The sequence below is a fragment of the Sinohyriopsis cumingii genome, chromosome 11, assembly GCF_028554795.1.
Source record: "Sinohyriopsis cumingii isolate HCF-2022 chromosome 11, ASM2855479v2, whole genome shotgun sequence".
Lineage (NCBI taxonomy): Eukaryota > Metazoa > Mollusca > Bivalvia > Unionida > Unionidae > Sinohyriopsis > Sinohyriopsis cumingii.
Genome location: NC_142971.1, coordinates 71394696 through 71420546, shown reverse-complemented (window position 1 = coordinate 71420546; position 25851 = coordinate 71394696). Strand labels below are relative to the sequence as shown.

The following is a 25851-nucleotide window of genomic DNA, read 5'->3' as shown; positions in this document are numbered from 1 at the left end:
CCCACCGAGACAGGAATAATAAATCTCGATAAAAATTCCGGTCCTGGCACTCACTGGGTTGCTTACGCGATTAATCCTCGCGAAGTTATTTACTTCGACTCATACGGATTAGCACCGCCAAATGAATTTATCAAATACGTGTCAAAACTAAAACTTCCGGTTTGGTATTCAACGCTTCCAACACAAACATTAGCAGATCCACCAATATGCGGTCCAGAGTCAATTAATGTCCTTGATGCAATTTCAAAATCATCTCGTCCTTATCGCAAAATTTTATTTGAATATACCGTAGATAAATATCATGGTTGACATTTACGGTAGATCTCTCTTCAGAAAAGAAAAAAAAGACGTAGTCGACATCGATACATCAAAATTCGCAACCAAGAGCGATATTAACAATCTTTTATCTCTGTCAGAGGTGGATCCTGGTGAAGTTGCTGTATTTCAAAATGCAGAAGGGCGATTACAAACTAGTAACGTTAAAATAACTGACATAATCAAGCGAGACGAATACCGCGATCACATTAGTCAGTTTACTCGCCAATCGGAGATGGTATTAAAATCTGTTGCTGATATCGCCGATATTATAGCAAAGTTACCCCTGAAGGCCGATAAAGCATTACACGACGATCTTCAGGATAGAATGACAAAAAGACTTAACAGGTTAAATAACGACCTTAAAAAACTTGACGATGCTTTAGATAAATTTAGCAAAAAATTTGACGAGAATATAAAAACATCCAGTGATACTTCCTCCGTATCAGATCAAGCATCACATGACGATCTTAGCGAGAAAATAAAAAAAATCAACGAGGAAATTACTAATATTCTTGCCGAAATTAACGAAGTAAATATCTCGATGAGTCAGAAAATCGATAAAACATCAATCGACGATCTCAACAAAAAAATAAAAAAAATCAACGAGGAAATTACTAATATTCTTGCCAAAATTAACGAAGTAAATATCTCGATGGGTCAGAAACCATCGATCGACGATCTCAACAAAAAAATCAACGAGGAAATTATTAAACTCGGTAATGTTGTTGTTCCTGAATTTACCAAGGGGATTAACGTGATGCAAGGACAAATAAAATCCATCAACGATGAAATTAACGTGGTACGTGAATTAGCGCGTCAAAAGGTCGATACATCAACGTACGATGAAAAAATTCAAGATTTAAACACGAAACTTCTTGCTGCAACAGCAAAAATTGATCAATCCGCCGATAAAACTGGTCACGCCACTGACGTAAAGCAATTAGGTAAAGAAATTGACGATATCAACACAAAAATATCGTCAATGAACCTTGGAAGATTATCGCGAATTTCGATACCAAAAAAAGCAGAAATACGTAATGTTACCTGTAGTGTACCATTTGTGGTAGAGACATATAAGGGTATATGGACACCTGGGGTTGACCCATTTCCCCTTCAAGCGCTAATTACGGGTATGTATCGAATATATATTATCTCCAGGATAAAATTCAATGCAAAAACCACTAATGCATATTTCACTGAATATTATCCCGGTTTTATTATTGTACCCTTAGATGAAGGGCAAATATTTTTAACCGAACTGAAACCACCAGATAGAACTATAACAACCCCAATTCCTTTTTTTGTAGTTTTCGAATATTTATCAGAAACACCACCAGAATTATATAGAGAATTATTTATATATGAACGCATCGGATTATCGATATAATCTTGCGCGATCATGGCAGGATTCGTTGCGAAAACAACTTGACGATTATCAGATAAAAATAAATAAATACCAGCGCAAATTAGTTATCATTGACGTTGCAGTGTACGCGGTATCTGCTGTGGTCGCTGGTGCAGGAATAATTCTATCCGCGGTAACAATGATAGCGCCAATTGTTGCAACAATAATAATCTCGTCAACAACAGCAATCGCGGGTGTTCTTAATATCATCGCGAAAAAGATATCCTCGTGCACAAGTGAAAAATTATCTTCGTACAAAAGTAAACTAACTAAGGTAAGTGACGCATACTCGAAGTTATCATCGCTACTTTCTGAGAGTCTCAACGATGGTATTATATCCGATCTAGAATTTTCTTCAATGATTAGTATTTACTCGGAGATTGAACAAATGAATATTAATAATGTCCGAGTTAGCCCAGATCGTGACAAACACGACACCGCCAACAACAACGTTAATATCGCTAAGTTCAACGAAACCCGAGTTTAGTATTAATTTCTCAACACCAATTAACGTTAACGAAATTGCATTAACACAATTACGCGTCTACAACAGCTGGCCTAATGTTAGATCGAAATCATTCGGTAATTTGATGCCAAATAATTCACTTGTTTTTGCAAATAAAAATAAACCCGATGGAACACCCGATTGGATCGTCGTTGGTATACCAACCGGTAGTTACGAAATTGATCAGCTGAATAATGAGTTTACCACTAGAATATCAAATTTAACCGGCGATGCTACTCCGGGAATAAAGATATCTTCACATGATCCAACACTATCGTCAATGATAGAAGTGAAATCACCGTACGTGGTAGATATTTACCAATCATCGATCAGGAATATATTAGGTTGGCCCGAGGTCGCACCTCTGATAAAACCAAAGAAATCGGATGTTATTATTCCAGGTTGGTATGATGAAACCCTTCCAGAACTACCGGAACCAAAAAAGGAAGATTTTACAACCGACGAAGGATGGTATGGAGATATCAAACACAAGCCTCTGATCCACAGCGCCATCAATCTCATGAATAACCACAAATTTAATCTAGTAATGTTCGCTTTCACTTTTATTAACGAAAGAATTCTCTCGTGGTTACCTCTTCCTAAAATTCCCCCAGATGTGAAAATCTTCGACGCTACCCACATTAACAGGATAATAGCCCCCATAGACGGTATCTTGGTAAGAAGAACTCTAGACGAGTTTATTCAAGAACACGAATTACAATTAAATTTATTGCGCGGATCATTTCATGAATGCATCCTAAATAAATCTGGTTCATGTAGCGAAATTATAAAGCACGTGAAGATTTTAAATCAACTTGCGAATGATATTGAATATTATCATGATATGTTTATTCGGGCGATAGTCGACGATATATCAATTGCCGACTATGTTCTTCCTATTAGCAAATTCGAGTTGATCAAGAACTCGGGTGAGAAACAAAAATTCATGAGAGTATTTGAATTAACCGAGGAAACACTGCCAAATTTCAAATTTCCCAATTCTGATTTTGATGCGATGAGAAAATCCGTCACTGATACCATCGATGATTTATTTCCGAAATTATATGCCGCATGGACCAAAAAAATACATTCAGAATTGATTCTTAAACACAATAACGATCCTGACAAAGGTGGACGGCACATATCGCCGGGTATCGTTAATATAACGGAAGTTATCGCGATTTATCTTCACGCGGATGTTGTCGAGGGTAGCTACAACGTGGATTCGTCAGAGTCAAATCAAGCCCATCAGGGTTTTATATTGTATTCATTTTCACCTAGCGCATCTCCTGGTTACTTGATAATAAAAGAACCAATGAATCCGTTTTACCTGCGATGTCATAATCGATTATTGACAAGAATAAATTTCAAACTAACGGATCAGAAAGGAAATTTACTTGATATACGAGGAGAAACTGTAAGTATCAATCTTTTGGTGAAATCGTGAGAATCTCTGATTTTTAAATCGCAAGTGAGATTTTCCAAATCTGTATCCCAGAAATATTTCTGGGGGAAAAATGGGCGAAAAAAATAAATAAAACCCAGGAGAATTTTCAAAAAATTAATCTTTTTTTTTGTTTTGCGGAGATATTCAATTATTCTTCATCGATTTCCGAATCAAATATTATTCGAGTATAGGAAAATTTAATCCACGAATCAGCATCATAAGAAAATGTTGCGTTATATTTTCCTTCTGCAACACTTCGTACCGAATTTGGGTCAATAACGAAATGTTTTGCTGCTGCATTCATTGACTCGAAGGCGAGTTCCTCACCTGTTGTTTGATTCACTGATTTAACAGCCCTCGAATACTTAGGATATTTGCCGGTGTTACCAAACCTCGAATTTTGACTCATAGTTACAACCCGAAGATTGATAAGTTTATTATTAAGTTTATTTCCGTCAATGTGGTCGATGACAAATCCAATTTCTATTGGTCCGTAATAACATTCGTACACAAATCTATGATTGAGATAACATTTTGTTCTTTCTCCTTTTTTACCAAATGTAAATTTGAAATATCCCGTATTACCAATACATCCAACTTGATTTTTTGTTTTAATGTTTCTAACGTTACCATCTTTAGATGCCTCGTATCCCTCGATGGTAGGATGTGATCTATATTCGTTCGTGATTTTCATTGCAGGAATCGTCAATTTCAGTTCCATATATGATATTCTGTTTGTTTAAATCGTAATTTGCTTTGAATCGATTAATATAATCTTCCTCACATTTTATCACTGACGAGGATCTTTTTTCATAATATCTCCGTAACTCACGATATTTTTTCCCTCCACAGGAGAAACACAATCTTGTCTTTCCTCGAATACCAACTTGGCAAACTAAACATCGTTGTGGTCCTTTGTTGCCTCGTCGAATTTCGTATATATGAGCGCCACAATATTCACCTCTGCAGGATTTATCACATGATTTTGTTGATCCAACTGTTATCCACGCGCATTGCTTCATTATAATTTAGATATTTGTCTAAAATATAATAATGGATTTATTTGATCTCGATGAGGCAGAATATATCATTCCTGAAGTTGATAGTGCGAAGAAGGAATTTTTCGATGATGGAGCGATTCATGTTTGGTCGACATGGAAAACTAACTTCGTTAATGCTACGATGAATCTAGAGCGAGCGAAAAAGATAATCGAACATATAAAAAACTCACACAAAGAAGAGAGATTTATCTTTGGAATAAAATTTATCGCACAAATGCCCGATGACATTTGGATTATTCGTGATAAACGAGATCCGGTACGCGGCGGTAAGAAAAATGTTGTTCTTGATAAAAATTCAAAACCAGGATTGCTGCTGGGGATTGATGGTCCTTATTATGCTAGGGCGTATCCTTCTAGTGCTGTTGTTTATGGAATTTATCGGCTGAATAATAATCCTGATATGAAAAACCTACCTGCGATGAGGGAATCTCCGAAAATAAACTGTGTAGCTGAGCGAGTTATCGAGCACATGAAAAATGCTCGTCGTGGATCTGGTCTAACTCAATTGAGATTGGATAAAATTAATTCATGGGCAAAAACAGTTGTTGATGGCGCATCAATCGATGATGTTGCTGCGTTAAGTAAGAAACTTAAATTTCCTATTACGGTTAAAACACTATCGGGTGAAATATTATATTCATCGCCGTATAATTCTCGAGGAACACCAATCGAAATTGTTGATCATAATTCACATGCGTGGAGTCAGTCGGTAATGATATTCCCGCGAGATCGTGTTGTTAAGTTTTATCCCGTGGAATCCAAAGATAGTTCCGATGCAATGTTTAGGTTTATCAAACTATTAGCCAAGTCCGATCCAATATCGATTTGGTTATTTTCTAGCGAAGAAAGATACGATCAATTTATCTTACCACGCGGAGATATTTACCGAGATGAACTATTACATGAATCGATGAAAAATATCGCGGAGAAGTATTCGTCAAATCCAGATCAGTTACTGACAAATTGCTTTACCATTTCGTCTGTTGCTGCTCATGCTGCTAGAGAAAGAAATTCGTGGAAACCTACAAGAAATGAATTTCTCAATGATATTCAACTTAGCTGTATCGAATACGGCCATGGAGGATTATGGAATACCAAATATTATTTCGAGGATATGATTTCCGTTGATATGAGCGCTTGCTATCCTGGAAGTTTTCTCGGATATGGTGATTGTGCAAATTACTTTGCTAAATTTGGCCATCCTACCAACGAGATGACTAGAGTTGCAATTAACGGACCGTTACCCGATTTTGTAATGACAGGATTCGCTCATGTTACTTCATTCGAACTTGCTGAAAATTTGCATAAAATTTGTTATATTTGGTTTGGTCGACATTTATCTCAGCGAAGATGGGTCCCTACGGTATTGTTGAGATATATGCTGGATTCGTCGATGTTAATATCACTGACGGTAAGTGAAGCAATTATATCGTATAGAAAGCAGACCGAGGTGTGGTTGCCGACAGATTGTGAGAACGCGAAAGATATTGGAAGAAAAATAATTGGTAAATTTACTCAAGGAGGATCAGTTGATCATAAACACAGACACGCTAGGTTATTTATCAATGATGCTGAGATGGATTTTATTATTGCTGATACAGTGTCGCGTGGAATATTTTGCAACAGAGAAAATATTATTATTGATGGAACGAAGTTAGGTACAGTGATAACTTATCTTGATGGAGAATCAGCACAGTATACTCATTTAAGATCATCAATGCTCGCTTATGTGAGTATTAATTTGCTGTCGATGATAAATAAATTTTCTGATATCGCGGTAAGGGTTGCAACGGATTCATTTTATATTGATGAAAAATATCAGTGTAGGTTGGAGAATTTAATCACCGATGGTTCCTGGGGAACTTGGAGAATAAAAAACGAGGATATTCTAGATTATTGTGAGGACGCGGATGTAGAAGATTGCGATAAATTTCATAAAGATAAATGCGATGAAGTATCAACAGCAGTATCAGTGTTTGATCCAATTTCACGAAACAAATTCGTTTACCTAAATGGTCCTGGCGGTAGTGGTAAAACAACACGAGCAATAAACTTATTTTCAAACTCTGATATGATCGTGTTGACTCCAACTCACAGACTAGCGAGAGAAATAAAACAACGTGGCGTTAATTCTTGTACTTATCATAGTTATTTCAAGTACAGCGGTGGATTGTGGGATCCGGCTCGAATGGGAAATAAATATATCAACAAGATTATAATATTTGATGAAATTTGCACGGTAAATTTAGTTATACTAAAATTATTCCTGAGTTGGCTAGAAGAAAAAAATACTGCAGTAATAATGTGCGGAGATCACGGCCAACCTGATCCTATTGATGGTGAATCTCCTCACAGGTGGCTTAGAAATTTTGTAGATTATTATGAAGAAATTGACGCTGATTATAGATCTAATGATATTTTACTGACCGAGTTTAAAAAAATGATTCGATTGCAATCTAATAAATTTCAATGTGATGTGATGAGAAAAATAATCGACGAAACTTCGATGGATAATTTTCTAAATTTGTGGCGTCCAGATCATTTGATCGTTGCTAGCAGAAAAATTATTCGTGATAATATTCAAGAAATATTATTCAAACTTCATTGTGATAAATTTCCAACATTGCAGGTGCCGTTATGTTATAGGCCAACTGATACTAGGAAACAAAATATCAATGTTATTTTGCCATGTGGAGAAGAAAAAATATTAGTTTTGAATGATATTATTTTCGTTGATATTAATCTTGTCAATGATGCAATAAACGCAGAAAGATCGCCATGGAAACTCGGATACGCAGCAACGATACATTCATCACAGGGATTAACAGTAGATGGTCAAGTCTGGATCGTCGATGATAGAATTTCCTGGTCAAATTTAGTTTATCTAGCCGTGTCTCGAGTAAGAAAATTATCTCAGTTAGGTAGAATTAAATTTCACATTAACGACGATGGTGGTAATTGAGTATCCTTTGGTATTATTTGTAATTCCTCTTTGGTAAATCCGCGTTGTGGTGCTAATGAATCTAGAAAATAAATTGCTGGTCTTCCTGATGATCTTGTTACGGCTAATATTTTATGTGTTGTAACACTCCAGTTTGGATCAGTTGCTCTTTTTCTGCCACCCTCGGCTTCTCCCTCCTTATATAAATATCTGACCGTGACGCTACCCAGCACAGGTGGAATAGTAGAATCTCGCTTTAGTGGTATTTTTGTCTTTGTAATTGCAATTGCGGGTTTCATTGATATTGTTCGTGTTACTTCGTTATTTAGCGCATTAATCACGTGAGGTAATCTTGTTACCCAATCGTGAGATCGTTTATCTTGGATAAATTCTCTCGCGTACTGATATCCGAATAATCGTTCTGCAAGAGTTTTATTGAATCTCTCAACGATAGCTTGATTGTGATGAACACCTACAATACCGCGACGGATTTTAACATTATTCTTTTTCATCAGTGAAGTAACCGCACCGAGGAATTCTCGTCCTGGATCAACCTGGAGAAGTTTCGGCCATGTTAATGGAGATCGTGAATAAATTTCGCTAAACGCCTTAGCAATATCTGTTGCTGTTTTATTCGATAACGGTTCCGCTTCCTTGTACCTACTTGCAATATCAACAACCGTCAGAACATATTTGTATGTAACTCCGTCAACGGTATCGTAAGGAAGAAACATAAGATCAGCCTGATGGACTTCATTAGGGACACTGACAGAGAAACTCGCATATGATATTTTCTTAGGCGGAGGAAGATAAATTTGCCAGACTGCTTGCCTCGATAGCCACGATTCAGCGACAGATTGCTTTACTTTTGCTGCCTTAGCAAGTTTGGCTATTGCTGATTTTCCTCGCCAAAATCCTCGCGGAGAATAATATATTTGCTCCATTATAAATTACCAGCACCTAGTACTAATTTACCTTTCATTGCTCCTTTTATCAACCAAGTTGCCAATTTCTCTTTGAAATTTTTATCAGGAATAGCATCTATTGCGTGAATTAATTTAATATCAGCGAGATGTCTTTGTTGTAAATCTCCGCTGCGATATGCAAGATCGTGATAGTAGCATGCGTTATCGATAGCGTTTACTGGATCCTCGCCAGGATTTGGTTGATTATTATCGTTAAGTCTTATATCTAGCCTTGTACCAGGTCCGCAGTAATTATATCCTGGTAAATGTTTTTCTCCGGGATATTTCGCCCAGGGAGTTCCAGGCAGATTTGTTAAGGAGGTTGCGATGTCTCCTCCGGTTCTACTTTTTTTTTTACAAATCTAAACTTAATTGTCTTGCAAACTTCACATTCTCCCTTGATTGCATTCCTGTTGTTGCGTGTAACGACTTCGATTGGATTTATCGTAGCAGTTCGAGTGCGACACTTAACACAATATGAATCCATAATATTCTAATAACATGAATGTAATTGATTTTTCAGCCACAAAGAAACGCGAGCAAGTAAAGCACACCGAGGCATTACCAAATTCGATAAGAATGATAATCATTGGCCCGTCGGGATCTGGAAAAACACAACTATTACTAAATTTGATAATGCGATGGCTAAAATGGGATAAATTATATTTGGTTGCGCCGTCCGTTGATGATCAGCGATGTTATAAAGTACTAAAGGAATTTAGCGATAAAACTGAGGATGGCACAATAGAATTTATAACGGATATCAATGAAACTCCATCAGTGGAAAATTTAGATGGTGATGCTAATAATCTTGTTGTTTTCGATGATGTGATGCTGGATAAGCAAACTAACCCAGCTAGGATATTCTCGCGTGGCCGACACAAGAACACCGATGTGATTTACGTGACGCAGCGATATACGCAAATTCCGAAGGTAATTAGAGATAATTGTAATATTTTATCAGTTTTCAATGGCGTTGATACTCACACGCTGAGGAATATTCATCAAACTTGGTGCAACGGCGACATGGATATAAATAAGTTTAAAAATTTCTTCAGTCACGCTCAGGCAACACCACATGGTTTTGTCACGATTAATCTTCATGATCCGCGTAGTAGATATCGAGTCGGTCTTGATCAAATTTACTCATAAAATTGCAACCCACCATAATTCATTATGGCACAAATAAATTTTACAATACCCCCCCCAAAAAATGCTGGTTTTTTTTTATGTCTGAAAATGCACTTTGGGTTGAAATTTTGCGGATTAATTTGCGCAGGAGGCGTTATTTCTGCTTTCTGAGGCTTCTACGGAGAAATGTTTGGTGGGAGGGTTAAATTTATCTGAGCCACCTGGTCTGTACGACTTCCCTGCTGCTACAGGGTCATGAATCAATGAAGCATATATTGAGACTGGCACCATTAGAAGGTCATGAATTATTGAAGCATATAGTGACACTGGTACCATGAGAAGGTCCTGAGTCACTGAATCATATAGTGAGACTGGTCCCATTACAGGGTCATAAATCATTGAATCATACACTGAGATTGGTACCATTAGAGGGTCATGAATCACTGAAGCATATAGTGAGTATGATACAGTAACCAATGAGCTGCCATGGCTCTTGACTCCATTACTGAAGCCCCTTCTACATCCCCAAGCCCTCAGAGAGCATTTTGTTGTCCCAACAACTTTGCTATGAAAGTGTTTTACTGCATTGCAAATATATGCCAACCTGTTCCTGGGGCAACAACTCTATTGGCTAGACCCATTTCAAGTGCTTCTTTTGCCCCAACTGGCCTGCCAGTCAGGATTAGGTCAAGGGCACTTATCAGCTTGGGTGGCGCTCTACAGTTTTGTATTTTGCATAGGGTTAGGATTTTAAAGAAAAAGAATTTCCCCGGCTTTCCTCACTGGTTATACTGGCTATTTAAAAAATATATTGTATATCTTAGGTACAATTCAAATAACCTTTAATTTCCTTTATTTTTGGTATATGATTGATTTGTGTAATATGGGTTATAGAGTATACAGCTTGGCCTTACTCCAGATGTGCACCTTTCAAAAAAGTGCTAGCTCCACTTGGTCATTTTCACTTCCTGAACTTCAGAGGTAAATTGTATAAAAAAGAGCTGATAACGTTTTTTTTTCATTTGATATATTTGGTAATTCATTCGTTGCACTTTCAGAAGCTGGTATTGTCTAGTCTGGCAAAATTCATTTTCCCTATTTTAGTAGCTACAATGGATAGTGTACTTTAGACAAATTTAGGCTGATTTGTTAGCACAAGGGAGCATTACTTATAGTTAGTAGTGTGTTTAAATCATGTACAATTTCCAAAAGTACAATATCCAAAGAAATATCATCCACATTACATTAATGTAGCATAGAGGTATGCCACCATTCTCTCCATTGTGCATGTTTTAAATGTAAACAGCTTCACCTTACATGCATCACTCTCTCAAAAGTACATAATAACTGGTGAGTGCCCCCTTGGACAGTCTGACAGTGCCTCCATCTATGAGGGCACACCTGTAACAGAAAAGAATAATGATATATTTTCCATTGATTGGCTTGGTGTTTTGTTTTATAGTACAGAAACAAAAAAAAGACTATTTTATGTCTAGGCAACTGGAATAAAGTGCCATGCCCAAGGGCACGCCACACAGGCTGAGGCAATCATATAATTCAATCCTACACCCTTTTGATCATGAATCTGTTAAGCACTTTGTGGCATCTATCTAAGTGGTAGTGTTAGCAATGAACCCTAAATTAACAATTATCACTCATGTAACATACGCAATGAACCATTGATTTTAATTAGCTCGATATATTTTCTATATCTTTTATGGACTATATAATTGTTGCATACTTGGAAATGGTTAAGTTGCTTGTACCATGGACAATGTCATTTTTGAATACTTGCTTGTTTACATTGACAACTTTTCAGTGGAGGCTTTAGAAAGATTGACTGATTTGTTAACATTGTCAGAGGTCGCAGAAATGCTTAATCATGCATATTTGGATGCCAATTTTTTTATCTGGGATGCAGAAAATCACTAAGGCAGGAGTCCTCACTGAGGCGGGAATCCTCCATACCCATATACTAGGTAGGCAGAGTATTATAAGAGTACATCAAAATAACAAGATGTTTTAGCTGGATGGCAAGTTCAAAGACTGACTGGCAGCTGGGTGGGAAAATGTACTGTACTGATATTTACAGTGATAGAATTCAGGGGCATAAAGACTGAGAGATGTACATGTGGTCATTTATAAAAGTACATCAACTAAACAACTTTGGCTTTCATTATTGTGTTCATTTTCGAGTGTAGTTGAATAAGCAGTGCAGTGCACAACACTATTCTCAAATTTGGATAAGTATTTTGGGGTTCAACGGCAAACTGACAAAGAATTTAATGAGATTCAGAAGAGTGCTAAAGTTGCAAGAACTGATAGTTCATATAGGACAGTAGTCAAGTGTAAGAAAGTGTGTGATGCCTAGCTTAGCGCTTGGAATGAGATCTTCCTTGGATTGAAAGAAATTCAGTCTCACTCTGATGGACAAAAAAAGTACTATATGTCAGAATGCAGAAATTAAGCTCAATGGCCTCCAATAGTTCTTCTAATCTGCATAGTTTTTTGGGATGGGACTGCAATATTTGCTGGTGGGACTCCTACTTTTACCAATAGGTAAAATATTTTTACCAAAAGTCCTGAACTCCTCATTTTAAAATCATAGCGAGACCTCTGATTATTCACTAATTTTGTTAGTGAGGACTTCACACAGACTGCCTGGTATTCAATTTCTTATTAATCATGATTCAGGAGTAAATGCAATGGAAGCTAATGACCACAGTACATGCTTCTTGACTGGTTATATAAACTTGCTTCTGATTCACTGAATCATCACTGATTGACCAATGGCAATAAGGTTTACAAGTAAGGCATTGCATGTTGGTAAAAAAAATAGTGAAACCCATTAATAAGTGCATTGCAGTGTCCTCAACCAAATGCAAGGGCCAGACTTGTTTTAGACATGTCAAAAATAAAGAATAAATCTCCTAAACAGTGGTATACTGATAAATGCTGGTGGCAATGTTGTTTACTATGATGTACAAGGTCACATTTCAGTTATTGAAGATATTTTAACAACTAAAAGTATTATCCTACTAGAATATATATATATATATATATATATATATATATATATATATATATATATATATATATATATATATATATATATATGTGTGTGTGTGTGTGTGTGTGTGTGTGTGTGTGTGTGTGTGAATCAGATTATGACGTTGAAATAATTGATAATTTTAAGGTCCAAAATGTTTTTTTTGTTACATTTTTCCCATCATTATCTGGCAGCAAGCCACATAAGTCATGCACATAAATGATACACCATGGCCCCACTAAGGAAGCAAGCCACAGAAGTCATACACATAAATGATACGCCATGGACCCACTAAGGCAGCCAACTACTGAATTCATGCACATAAATGTAGCAGTCAGTAATCAGCATGTGTGGACATTTTCTGGACTGCCTGATTTTTAGAAAAGCATCAGGACAATTATCCTGGGCTTAGTCTGAACCATATGAAACACTGATAATGGTTAGGATATAAACACTTTTATTGTTAATAATTCTTCAGATTGCTTCATCATTATGGTCGACATAATTTTATACAGTCCGATATTTAAATACTAATTTAATCCACCAGGGTCTCAGTCAGATGGATATTAGTTACAACAAATATCTGTGTACAAATTTTACATTATAATAAATGGTGAGGTAATTCTTATAATACATAATTTACACAATGTCAATATATGTACAAAATAATTACAAAATCCATTTTCATATTTCCATTATTAGGTTCTCATCTTCATAATCAAAATTCAAAATTACTGCTAAAGTATGTACAAAACCTAACTTTTTCCTTATACACAATAATACAGGAAAACAAATAAAAAAACTAGTTTATTTTTCAGTAATTTATCGATTGTAAAAAAAGACTGCACTGTTTAATATTATTTATATAACATTTCATATTTATATATTGAGACTATTCTTCAGCTTACAAAAGGGAAATGAAGTCACACTGGATGTCCTTGTGTTATTTCAATGATTATTCTTTCTGGATTACTTTGTACCTAGAATTCTTACAGCAAGTATATGCAACCATGGTGGGTGGATGACTGTAACTAGCATTGTTACAGTATGTGCTAACAAGGGGAACGGATGAACTAGCATCCTTACATTACATGCTATCATGGTGAATGGATGGCTCTGTAATTAGCATCCTTACAGTACATTCTACCAAGGTGAATGGATAACCTTGTAACTAGAATCCTTACAGTAAGTACATGCAACCATGGTGGATGGATGACTTTGGAACTAGCATCCTTACAGTACATACTACCATGGTGGATGGATGGCTCTGTAACTAGCATCCTTACAGTACATGCTACTATGGTGGATGGATGACTTTGGAACTAGCATCCTTACAGTACATGCTACCATGGTGGATGGATGACTCAGTAACTAGCATCCTTACAGTACATGCTGCCATGGTGTATGGATGGCTCTGTAACTAGCATCCTTACAGTACATGCCACCATGGTGGATGAATGGTTTCTTAACTAGCATCTATACAGTACATCCTATGATGGTGAATGGATGACTCTGTAACTAGCATCCATACAGTACATGCAACCATGGTAGATGGATGGCTCTGTAACTAGCATCCATACAGTACATGCAACCATGGTGGATGAATGACATTGGAACCAGCATCCTTACAGTACATGCTGCCATGGTGGATGGGTAACTCGTAACTAGCATTCTTGCAGAACATACTACCATGGTGGATGGATACCTCTGTAACTAGCATCCATACAGTACATGCTACCATGGTGAATGGATGACTCTGCAACTAGCATCCTTACAGTACATGCAACCATGGTGGATGGATGACTCTGTAACTAGCATCCATACAGTACATGCTACCATCGTGAATGGATAACTCTGTAACTAACATCCATACAGTATATGCTACCATGGTGGATGGATGACTGTAACTAGCATCCTTACAGTACATACTACCATGGTGGATGAATGGTTTCTTAACTAGCATCCATACAGTACATGCTATGATGGCGAATGGATGACTCTGTAACTAGCATCCATACAGTACATGCTACCATCGTGAATGGATAACTCTGTAACTAACATCCATACAGTACATGCAACCATGGTGGATGGATGACTGTAACTAGCATCCTTACAGTACATACTACCATGGTGGATGAATGGTTTCTTAACTAGCATCCATACAGTACATGCTATGATGGTGAATGGATGACTCTGTAACTAGCATCCATACAGTACATGAACCATGGTGAATAGATGACTCTGTAACTAGCCTCCTTACAGTACATGCATAAATGGTGAATGGATGACTATGTAACTAGCATCTATACAGTACATGTTACCATGGTGGATGGATGACTCTCTTACTAGCATCTTTACAGTACATGCAACCATGGTGGATGAATGGTTCTGTAACTACCATCTATACAATACATGCAATCATGGTGAATGGATGACTCTAACTACCATCCATACAGTACATGCTATGGTGGTGAATGCATGGCTGTGTAACTACCATGCATACAATACATGCAACCATGGTGAATGGATGACTCTAACTACCATCCATACAGTACATGCTACCATGGTGAGTGGATGGCTCTGTAACTAGCATCCTTACAGTACATGCTATGCTACCATAGTGGATGAATGACATTGTAACCAGCATCCTTACAGTACAAGATGCCATGGTGGATGGATAACTCTGTAACTAGCATCCATACAGTACATGCAACCACGGTGGATGAATGACATTGGAACCAGCATCCTTACAGTACATGCTGCCATGGTGGATGGACAACTCGAAACTAGCATTCTTGCAGAACATACCACCATGGCAGATGGATGCCTCTGTAACTAGCATCCATACAGTACATGCTACCATTGTAAATGGATGACTCCGTAACTAGCATCCTTACAGTACATGCTACCATGGTGGATGGAAGACTCTGTAACTAGCATCCTTACAGTACATGCAACCATGGTGGATGGATGACTCTGTAACTAACATCCATACAGTACATGCTACCATGGTGAATGGATGACTCTGTAACTAGCATCCATACAGTACATGCTACCATGGTGAATGGATGACTCGGTAACTAGCATCCATACTGTAGATGCTACCATGGTGAATGGATAACTTTGTAACTAACATCCATACAGTATATGCTACCATGGTGGATGGATGACTTTGTAACTAGCATCCTTACAGTACATGCTACCATGGTGGATGAATGGCTCTTAACTAGCATCCATACTGTACATACTATGATGGTGAATGGATGACTCTGTAACTAGCATCCTTACAGTAGATGCAACCATGGTGTATGGATGGCTCTGTAACTAGCATCCATACAGTACATGAACGATTGTGAATAAATGACTCTGTAACTAGCCTCCTTACAGTACATGCTACCATGGTGGATTGGTGGCTCTGTAACTAACATCCATACAGTATATGCTACCATGGTCGATGGATGACTCTGTAACTAGCATCCATACAGTAGATGCTACCATGGTGAATGGATAACTTTGTAACTAACATCCATACAGTATATGCTACCATGGTGAATGGATGATTCTGTAACTAGCATCCATACAGTAGATGCTACCATGATGAATGGATAACTTTGTAACTAACATCCATACAGTATATGCTACCATGGTGAATGGATGACTCTGTAACTAGCATCCTTATAGTACAAGCTTCCACGGTGGATGGATGACTCTGTAACTAGCATCCATATAGTACATGCTGCCATGGTGAATGGATATCTTTGTAACTAGCATCCATAAGGTACATGCTACCATGGTGAATGGATGACTCTGTAACTAGCATCCTTAGACTACAAGCTTCCATGGTGGATGGATGACTCTGTAACTAGCATTCATACAGTACATGCTACCATGGTGAATGGATTGCATTGCAACTAGCATCCTTAAAGGACCATGGTGGAGTAGAATTATTAAAGCTATTTTAAATGGCATGGAAAAAAATGACAAAGTTTTATTTTGTAACCCCATCAATCAAAAAATAGTTTTGCCTTCTTTTCCAGTGTGTGTGTGCGTGTGTGACCCCAATAATAAATTATGTCAACATATGTAACCATGTCCAATCATTATCCACAATATATAATAAATAATCAATCGATAAATTATAATAAATAATATATCACTATATGTAATTTGATTAGTCAGTAAGCATTACCACGCCATACAAATCTGACAAAACTGGATATGTGAAATGGAAAGACTTGTCAAGATACAAGTACATTTCATGAGACACAAATACTTGTCATAATAAAACTACATACCAAGACTTGTCATGGTACAATTGAATACCAAGATTGGGACACAAGCACTTATCATGATACAACTGCACACCATGTTTCATGGGACACAAGCAGTTATCATGATACAACTGCATACCAAGTTTCATGGGACAAAACACTTGTCATGATACAACTACATACCAAATTTCATGGGACAAAACACTTGTTATGATACAACTACATACCAAGTTTCATGGGACAAAACACTTGTCATGATACAACTACATACCAAATTTCATGGGGCAAAACACTTATCATGATAAAACTGCATACCAAGTTTCATGGGACAAAACACTTGTTATGATACAACTACACACCAAGTTTCATGGGACAAAACACTTATGATAAAAATGCATACCAAGTTTCATGGGACAAAACACTTAACATGATACAACTATGTACCAAGTTTCATGGGACCAAACAATTATCATGATAAAACTGCATACAAAGTTTTATGAATAATTATGCTGAGGAGAATGATTGTTGAATGGCTGAATGACATCAAAATTAATGACCAATCAGATGACAGAGTTTGAATGTCTGTTATGAAAATCCTGAAAGTTCAGATGTCATGCATTGATTACCTAATATGAAATCACAGAATTTGATTGGCTAATGTTCAATCACCAACCAATCAGAAGTTAAAATTTTGAGTTGAGTCAAAGACTTCTTTATAACCTTGGGAACTGATGATTGTGACAATCTTTTGAATGGCAACATTTCTTGCCATGAAGCTGTTACAAAACTGGATTGTTGCTATGTGAAAATGATAGAAATATCATTTGAAATGAAGCTAGGTTCTAAGATGGAGATAAATGGGATGCATGATTTCTTCGAAACCCTGTACTTGATTTTGCCAAGTTAGTAGAAAACTTACCCTTCTTTTCATGTAATCACCTCTTCCAGCAAGCTCCGCATTAATCATTCCATACATTTGGTCATTGACAAATAAGACTAACAAAGGATGCTTGTTCCTGTGGCACATAATATTAAATGCCCACACAGAGATCTGCAACATGACCTTCTAAATCTCTGGCACATAATGTTAAATGTGCATAATCTGTCATTGCCTGATGACCTTCTAAAACCGGACATTAGCCTATGATAAATGAGATTTGAATAAATATCCATACCAAACCTCCTGCAGAAAATGCCCATCACAGCCGACTCCTCCATAACCCTGAGGTCAACCAACAATGCTAGTTCCTTGCCTCCAACAAGATTCCTACTTACCTGGTATCACTCCATACACTGGATCAATGACAAATAACACTACTAATAAAGGATGCTTGTTCCTGTGGCATATACTGTTAAATGCCCATACACTATCATTGCCACATGAGCTTCTAAATATATGGTATATAATGTTTAATTCCCATAAACTCATTGCCAAATGACCTTCTAAATCTGTGGCACATAATGTTAAATGCCCATACACAGACATTGCCACGTGAAATTCTAAAATTGTGGCATATATTGTTAAATGCCCATACACTGTCATTGCCATATGGAATTCAAAAACTGTGGCATATATTGTTAAATGCCCATACACTGCCATTGCCATATGAAATTGAAAAACTGTGGCATATATTGTCAAATGTCCATACACTGTCATTGCCATATGAAATTCTAAAACTGTGGCATATAATGTTAAATGTCCATACAAAGACATTGCCACATGACATTCTACACCTGAACATTAGCCTATGATAACCAAGGTCTGGATAACTGTTCATACCAAATCTCCTGCAGAAAATGCCCATTATGGCCAACTCCTCCATGACCCTGAGGTCACACATCAATGCCAGTTCCATGCCTCCAGCAACTGCATATCCAGAAACAGCTGCAATGATTGGCTTGGATGTCAGAAGTCAAGAGGGACCCTTAAACAGGGATGGTCCTGGCTTTTAAAAAGCTGTCGCCAAAAAACATCGCCAACCTCAATATTTTGTCGCCAATTTTCAAAAAGTGTCACCAGAACAAGTAGTGTGCATTTTTTCAAGTGTTAATTTAGTCTTTTAATTTAACAGGCAATGAAAAATTACAAAAGATGGATTAGTTAATACTCTAATTACAACAAGCATTAACAAAATGTTACAAAGTGTTACATGAAGATCCGTCGCGATTTTAGGGCTGCCCACTTGTTGAATGTAGTTTCAAAGTCTAATTTTTCACATCTGTACATGCTGATTCTCATTAAATTCTCGAGAGATGAGATGCAGAGTTTATTTCTGATGTCCGTTTTTATGAGGTTCATCTTACTGAATCCACGTTCACAGTCTACAGTGCTGACAGGTGACACCAGTAGTCTCTCAGCAGCCCCCCCCACCCCATGGCTAGCTTCACAAAGCTTGCAGTAAATTGCTTCCTAAAATCCCAAGAATGATCACTGAATGCTCTATAAATTTTCGCGACAAGCAAAATAGGATCTTCATTCCCACGAATGAAACTTACATGAGTCAACATCTGGCAATATTGGACCGTATATATAAGCATAAATTCACACCCAATTTAGGGATTCTTTCACTCCTGTATTTTGAGAAATAAATAATCATTATTAATTATGCAAAACTTGTTGTTGTTTTTTTTTTGCTATTTCTTGTTGCGGAGTTTAAGTCTCTGCAGCAGTAACACGGACTGATGGCAAAAGGAAACGATCAATGAGTAAAATGCTGTACTGGCGACAGATATAATTGTGATTGACATTTTTTCCATTTGCTTTGTATTTATACACAGTAGTCGGTACTTCAAAGGTTATCAGTTTTCTATGAAGGTTCAGCAAAACTACTGTATTGGTATATGTAAAAAAAATAAAAAACAACAGAAGGATTAGCCATGCAATTAATTGTATCTGTTCTATTCATGTCTTCAGAAGTCGGTCAGTTGTAGGTATAGTTCGGTAGCATGATTGACTGTATCACAGCATACAGTACTCAGCCCAGATGTCAGCATAAGCAGGTTATGAAGTAACAATGCACTGTAAAGATGGGATTGTCAATACGAACAAAGGATTGTTTGTGTAACAGATTGATTCCAATGCATTGCTTAGTCAATTTTATGGCTTCCTTTCGTCCTCCCTTTTAATTTATCCAGTCCAAATCCATGATTGTATGTACAAATTAAATAACCAAAAAGTCTGTCACCAAAAAGATCGCCAGATGGGATATTTTTATCGCCAATAAGGAAAAAAAATCGCAATTTGCGACATTGGCGAAGCCCAGGACGATCCCTGCTTAAATAAAATCAGATAATGGCTACCTGTACTGCTTTGGAATTATTATGCTAGAGATTGGTAGTAAATTCATTTCATTATATACTGTAACACACACACACACACACAAGAAATGAAAATTCAGTCCACTGTTTCATGCAATTCTTTCCTATAACCTTGACCTTTCAATTAATTAATTAATGGTGGAGGAAGAACCTGGAAAAACCCCGGAAAGAACCACCGACCCACGACAAGCTACTGGCAAGCTTTCTCACATAACCACATTGGCTGAATCTTAGACTCGAAACGCCACAGGCAGAGGTGAGATGGCAGTGATCCGTAACGAAGAGCGCTTTAGACCACTCGGCCACTTGGGGCCCCGACAGACAGACATCGTGGTCAAGCATTATATTGAATTCTGCAAAGGGTTACTACATCAAGTTTCCCCAAGAATAAATTGAGGCAGAAGATCCCAAATTTTCAAAACAGGAGTCCCACCTTACACAAATGGACTCTCTACTGACCTTCCCCACCCACCCCACCACAAATTGGTGGGATCCATACAAAGTCAATATCTTATCTCCTTCCATATTCTTTTGCAATGCCAAATTTGAAATCAAGTCATAATTCATTAGTATAATTACTGCAGGTCTGAATTTCACCCTTTTCATTTAGGCTCAATTATTTAAGGTGATCTGATGGTATGATCTGAACCTAAACCCAAACCCTTCAGTGATACTCATGTCATGCTAACCACTGAATCACTGCAACCATTATGTGTATGAAATCTTTCAGTGACAATTCCAAGATGATAATCTCTTCCAAATGAGTAGCAACAAGAGACCTAAGCTGGATTGAAATCACTCATTTGTAACTGACATTGCTGTCTTGATCATTCCTCTAGCTGACACTGCTGTCGTGATGATTCATCTAGGTGATATTGCTATCTTGATCACTCATCTAGTTGACACTACTGTCTTGATCACTCTTCTGGTTGACATTACTGTCTTGATCTTTCATTGCTATCTTGATCACTCGTTCAGCTGACAGTCTTTTCTTGATCATTCATCAGATTCCATGCCACATGAAATATTTTAAGGCTTCTATACCAGGATGTCAGAGTTGTCATAATAAACAGCAGATCAATGCATTTTAAAATTGTAAGGCCTCTATACTTTCTGTCAGAATTGTCATAATAAACAGCAGATCAGTGCATTTTAAAATTGTACGGACTCTATACTTTCTGTCAGAGTTTTCATAATAAACAGCAGATCAGTGCATTTTGAAATTGTAGGGCCTCTATATTTTGTACGGTCTTTATACTTTCTGTCAGATTTGTCATAATAAACAGCCGATCAGTGCATTTTGACATTGGAAAGACCTTCATGACAGGATGTTTCCTTCATATTTGTTTGAAATCTGTTGAGTCGCTTTTGAAAATATGTAAAGGATTTTCTATTTTCTAGCTGAAAATCGAACCATGATGTTTATTTCAGACCAACCAGATAACATTAGAAAAATTTCAGAGAATACAAAATTTGACTGGAGAGAAAGGAATGAGCAACTAAATAGTCTGATGCAATTCAGAATAGTTCTCATCCAAGCCGTTTTTAAGATACTCTACTTGCCTTGAACCCACGTGTCTACTGCTATGGGAGGCTAGCTCTTCTTCCTAGCCGACTATTGATATTTCACTATCAACATACTGCAGAGCAACTATGGAAGGTGTACATGCCTGACATTAATTTCAGGAACAACACAAGCCCAAAACACCTAGTTCACAATTATATCCATATCTATAAAGTGTAAACAATAATAGCTGAAAAAGTCACACCATAGCCTAAGTTAAGAAATTTGCCAGGGACCAATTTACGAAACTGGACCCTGCCACCTAACACATGGAAGACAGGGACAGGGATTATGTCCCTTAAAATAGACTGACCTAACACATGGAAGACATGGGCAGGGATTATCTCCCTTAAGATACAAAGTATCATGTACAAATACCTCCATGACGTTTGGCTGACTGGAGAAGTAGCATCAACAAGACAAGTGATACAAACAATGCCACATTGTCCCATGTACAAAACCACCAACTTTACAAAGTATCATATGGCTGCACAATGCAAAGTAAGAAAGAAGGAAAGAATAAATATAAGAATGAAATTTTGCCAAAAAGGGAGGTATTGAAGTGATAATCTGTTATATTTAGTGGACTAAACAATAAGAAACTGATGTTAGAATTTACAAATTATATAATAAAGACAATAATTAAGTAATAAGACTAAGACAATATATAATTTTAAAGACAAACAATGGAAAAATACAAACCTGTACCACAGAGGATATGAGAGAGTCACTGTGGAGGATGGGACCTGGTTGACTATCCGCTTAGGGGCAGTTCCAGCTATGCATAGGCCGGAGCTCTTTCCTCACTTGTGAAGAGTGCAGGATTTCTGCGGAGAAAATAGCAATTTTAAAAGTTAATCTTTGATGTCCCCAAAACATGTCAAAACACTAACAAATAATAACAACAACAAATAGGGAAACCAAAGACACTAACTACAAGAACTATAAAAAAAAAAAAAAATTGTACAACAAAATCCAGATGGGTCACAGGGAACTGCGTTCTGGCAGAAGTATAGAACGTAGATACTAATGGACTATGTCACATGGTGATATGCAAAGTGGAAAGGACCAGAGAGGAGTTTTAGAAAAAACCTGACATAGTATATGGACAGACTTTACAAAAACATCGGGATACAGAAACAAAATACTAACACTAACCCAAATCGTTTCCCTAACCAACACAAGCAGAATTTGTTACTCTTTGATTTAATTTTAGGCCTTTTTACACCTGTAAATGTTTTTATATGCCGCTTAAGGTGGCAGAAAGGCTATGCACACAAATAAGGTGCAACATGATGAATACAAAGATAATGTGGCTCCTTATACAGGGTGTAGCCAACGCTCGTCTAAATAAATACTCCAAGGAATGAGATACCATTTTGTGTCTAAAGTAGGATAAAAATTAGTAACTGGTAATCATTCTTGGGAAATTAAGATAGACAGGAAAATAACAAAAATCCAAATTCTTATAAAATGTTACATTTTTTTAAATATCGAAAGTACAAATAGAAAACTTGGGTGAAATTTGATATACAACCATCCTTACATCTACAGGATACAAACAATATAGAAAGGTACACATAGCCATCTGTTCTGGCCTGTTGTGTTGTACTTTTTATTAAAAAGGATTTTGTACCAAAATCTTATTTAGATATAATTTCGAGCAGTGTATTTGTCTATAGTGTGTGAAGAACTCAGGCTCATTCTCCTGTCTAAGGGGTCGACCACTTCAGTGGCCTAGTGGTTAGAGCATCCGTCTCAGATGCAGGAAGTCGTGGGTTCAAACCCTGGCCGAGTCATACCAAAGACTTACAAAAATGGTACTAACAGCTGCCTCACTAGACGCTCAACATTAAAAGGTTAGTGTTAGGACTGGTCGGTATGGCGTCAGGATAATGTAACTGGGTAATCAATACATATCACACAGAACATCATCACATGGCACAAGGATAGACATTGTGTTCCATTCTGATCTAGGAAACTGCACAGAGTAATTACATCAAGTTTCCTGGATAATAAATTAAGTGACATAGAAGATCCCTGGGAGAGATTTAGTTCAGGATCTGTTTATAATCACTTGCTTAAAAATGTAAATTAGAAATTAACTATTTTCTTTCACTGAAAGTTGAGATTTGCTTATCATATGTAATACAAGAATATCTAATGAGAGTCATATGTAAAAACACAGATGAAACCACAAGACAGTTTAGAAATGTTAGTTCTCATACCGATCTGTTACATACTGAAAGGTTTCTGTTCATACGGTACTACAGCCTCTATATGTCACTAAAGAACAGTGTCCCAGTCTGAGTTCTGTATGACTTGATTTTAAGATAATGAAGTTTGGTAAACCACTACCCTCAATAACTCATGCCCAAATAAGTTGCAAACATGCTTATTCTGCTGGTCGAAAAGTGAGGCTCTGGTAGCTGAGTGGTCTAAAGTGTTTGTCTTTATTGATCACTGCTGTCTCACCTCATGCATGTGGGTTCCAGTCTTGGGGTCTGCAAATGTAGGTCTGTGAGAAAGCTTGCCAGTAGCTTCCCATGTGTTGGTAGTTCTTATCGATGTTTTCCCAGCGTTCTTCCTCCACCAGTTATATTAGCTGCTACATATAACTGACAATGATGTCACACCAAAAACAACAAACTAGAAAAGAAAACGTCCACATTTTGCTGAATAAGATGAAAATTGGTATCATAATTTTGAAATGAAACTTTGATATCATGCTCATTTTATTGTTGAAAACAATTGATAGTAAACAGAAATTTGAATCAACATTATGAAAGTCTCAACTTTTATTAAAAGGTTATATACTTTGTTAACTTTTCTATCCAAGCAACATTCTCTGTACATTCCAACTAACAATATTCAATGAAATTTCAATGAATGAAAATGTCGCAAATGTCTACTCTTGGCAACACTTTAATAAACAAATAAGAACTGAAGAAGTTTTGTGAAGTGAAATTTTTGTTAAAAATATCTTTAAATTTGCTTTCAATGTGATCATAATAAATGGAACATACTCACTTGTATACAAACATAAAAAATGTTGATCTACAATTGCAGATATATTTACGAGCATTTCTGGAATAACCCAATTAGGTGCAAACCTTGTTTTGATCTCTAAATTCCAGAAGTATTTGTTGTATTTTGACACTCAATTAAAAGTAGACCTGCTTTGTATCATCGTGTTAATTATGTCTTTTGTATCGATTTAAATAATGGGGATGGGACCAAAAGTCATGTGAAGCTCTTTATTGATATGTTGATGAGTAACATCATTATAAAACAAATATTCAGCCATTAAAAACCTGAATTCCCCAGCCCCCGTTTTCTCTATATGCTTCTCAAGATCAGACTGCAATATGTACCTTTATATACCCTGTCTAGCTTTTATGTCCCTTTATATACCCTGTCTAGCTTTGACGTCCGTTTATATACCGCCTAGGGGGCCCCGAGTGGCCGAGTGGTCTAAAGCGCTTACGGATCACTGCCATCTCACCTCTGTCTGCGGCGGTTCGAGTCTAAGATTCAGCCAATGTGGGCATGTGAGAAAGCCTGCCAGTAGCTTCTCGTGGGTCGGTGGTTCTTTCCGGGGTTTTCCGGGTTCTTCCTCCACCATTAATACTGGCTGCCATGTATAGCCTATCGTGCTGAAAAATGGCATTAAACCCCACAACAACAACAACAACAATATACCGCCTAGCTTTTACGTCCCTTTATATACCGGTACCCTGTCTAGCTTTTACGTCACTTTATATACTGCCTAGCTTTTACGTCACTTTATATACCCTGTCTAGCTTTTATCTCCCTTTATATACCCTGCCTAACTTTTATGTCCCTTTATATATCCTGTCTAGCTGTTACGTCCGT

The 25851-nt window shown here is 37.1% G+C and overlaps 2 protein-coding genes across 9 annotated transcripts in view; both read right to left on the bottom strand.

Moving 5' to 3' along the window:
* The window catches only part of LOC149788696 (enoyl-CoA hydratase domain-containing protein 2, mitochondrial-like), a 104005-nt gene extending 82412 nt beyond the window's left edge, over positions 1-21593 (bottom strand). The window contains exon 1 of the mRNA XM_089974773.1: positions 18874-21593. Within this exon, the coding sequence (XP_089830899.1) occupies positions 18874-18949 (76 nt within the window). The 5' untranslated portion in view covers positions 18950-21593. The remainder of the gene's footprint in view (positions 1-18873) is intronic.
* LOC149788695 (uncharacterized) overlaps positions 1-25851 on the bottom strand; it is a 39357-nt gene that overhangs the window by 8080 nt on the left and 5426 nt on the right. For 3 of the 8 annotated variants that reach the window (XM_089974775.1, XM_089974778.1, XM_089974783.1), the window contains exons 2-3: positions 22678-22802; positions 11091-11174 (exon numbers count right to left, since the gene is read on the bottom strand). The gene's annotated coding sequence lies outside the window, so the exon portion shown is untranslated. Of the gene's footprint in view, positions 1-11085; positions 11175-22677; positions 22803-24450; positions 24625-25851 lie in introns of all 8 variants that reach the window. The other 5 variants (XM_089974776.1, XM_089974777.1, XM_089974780.1 and 2 more) reach the window with 3 other exon arrangements.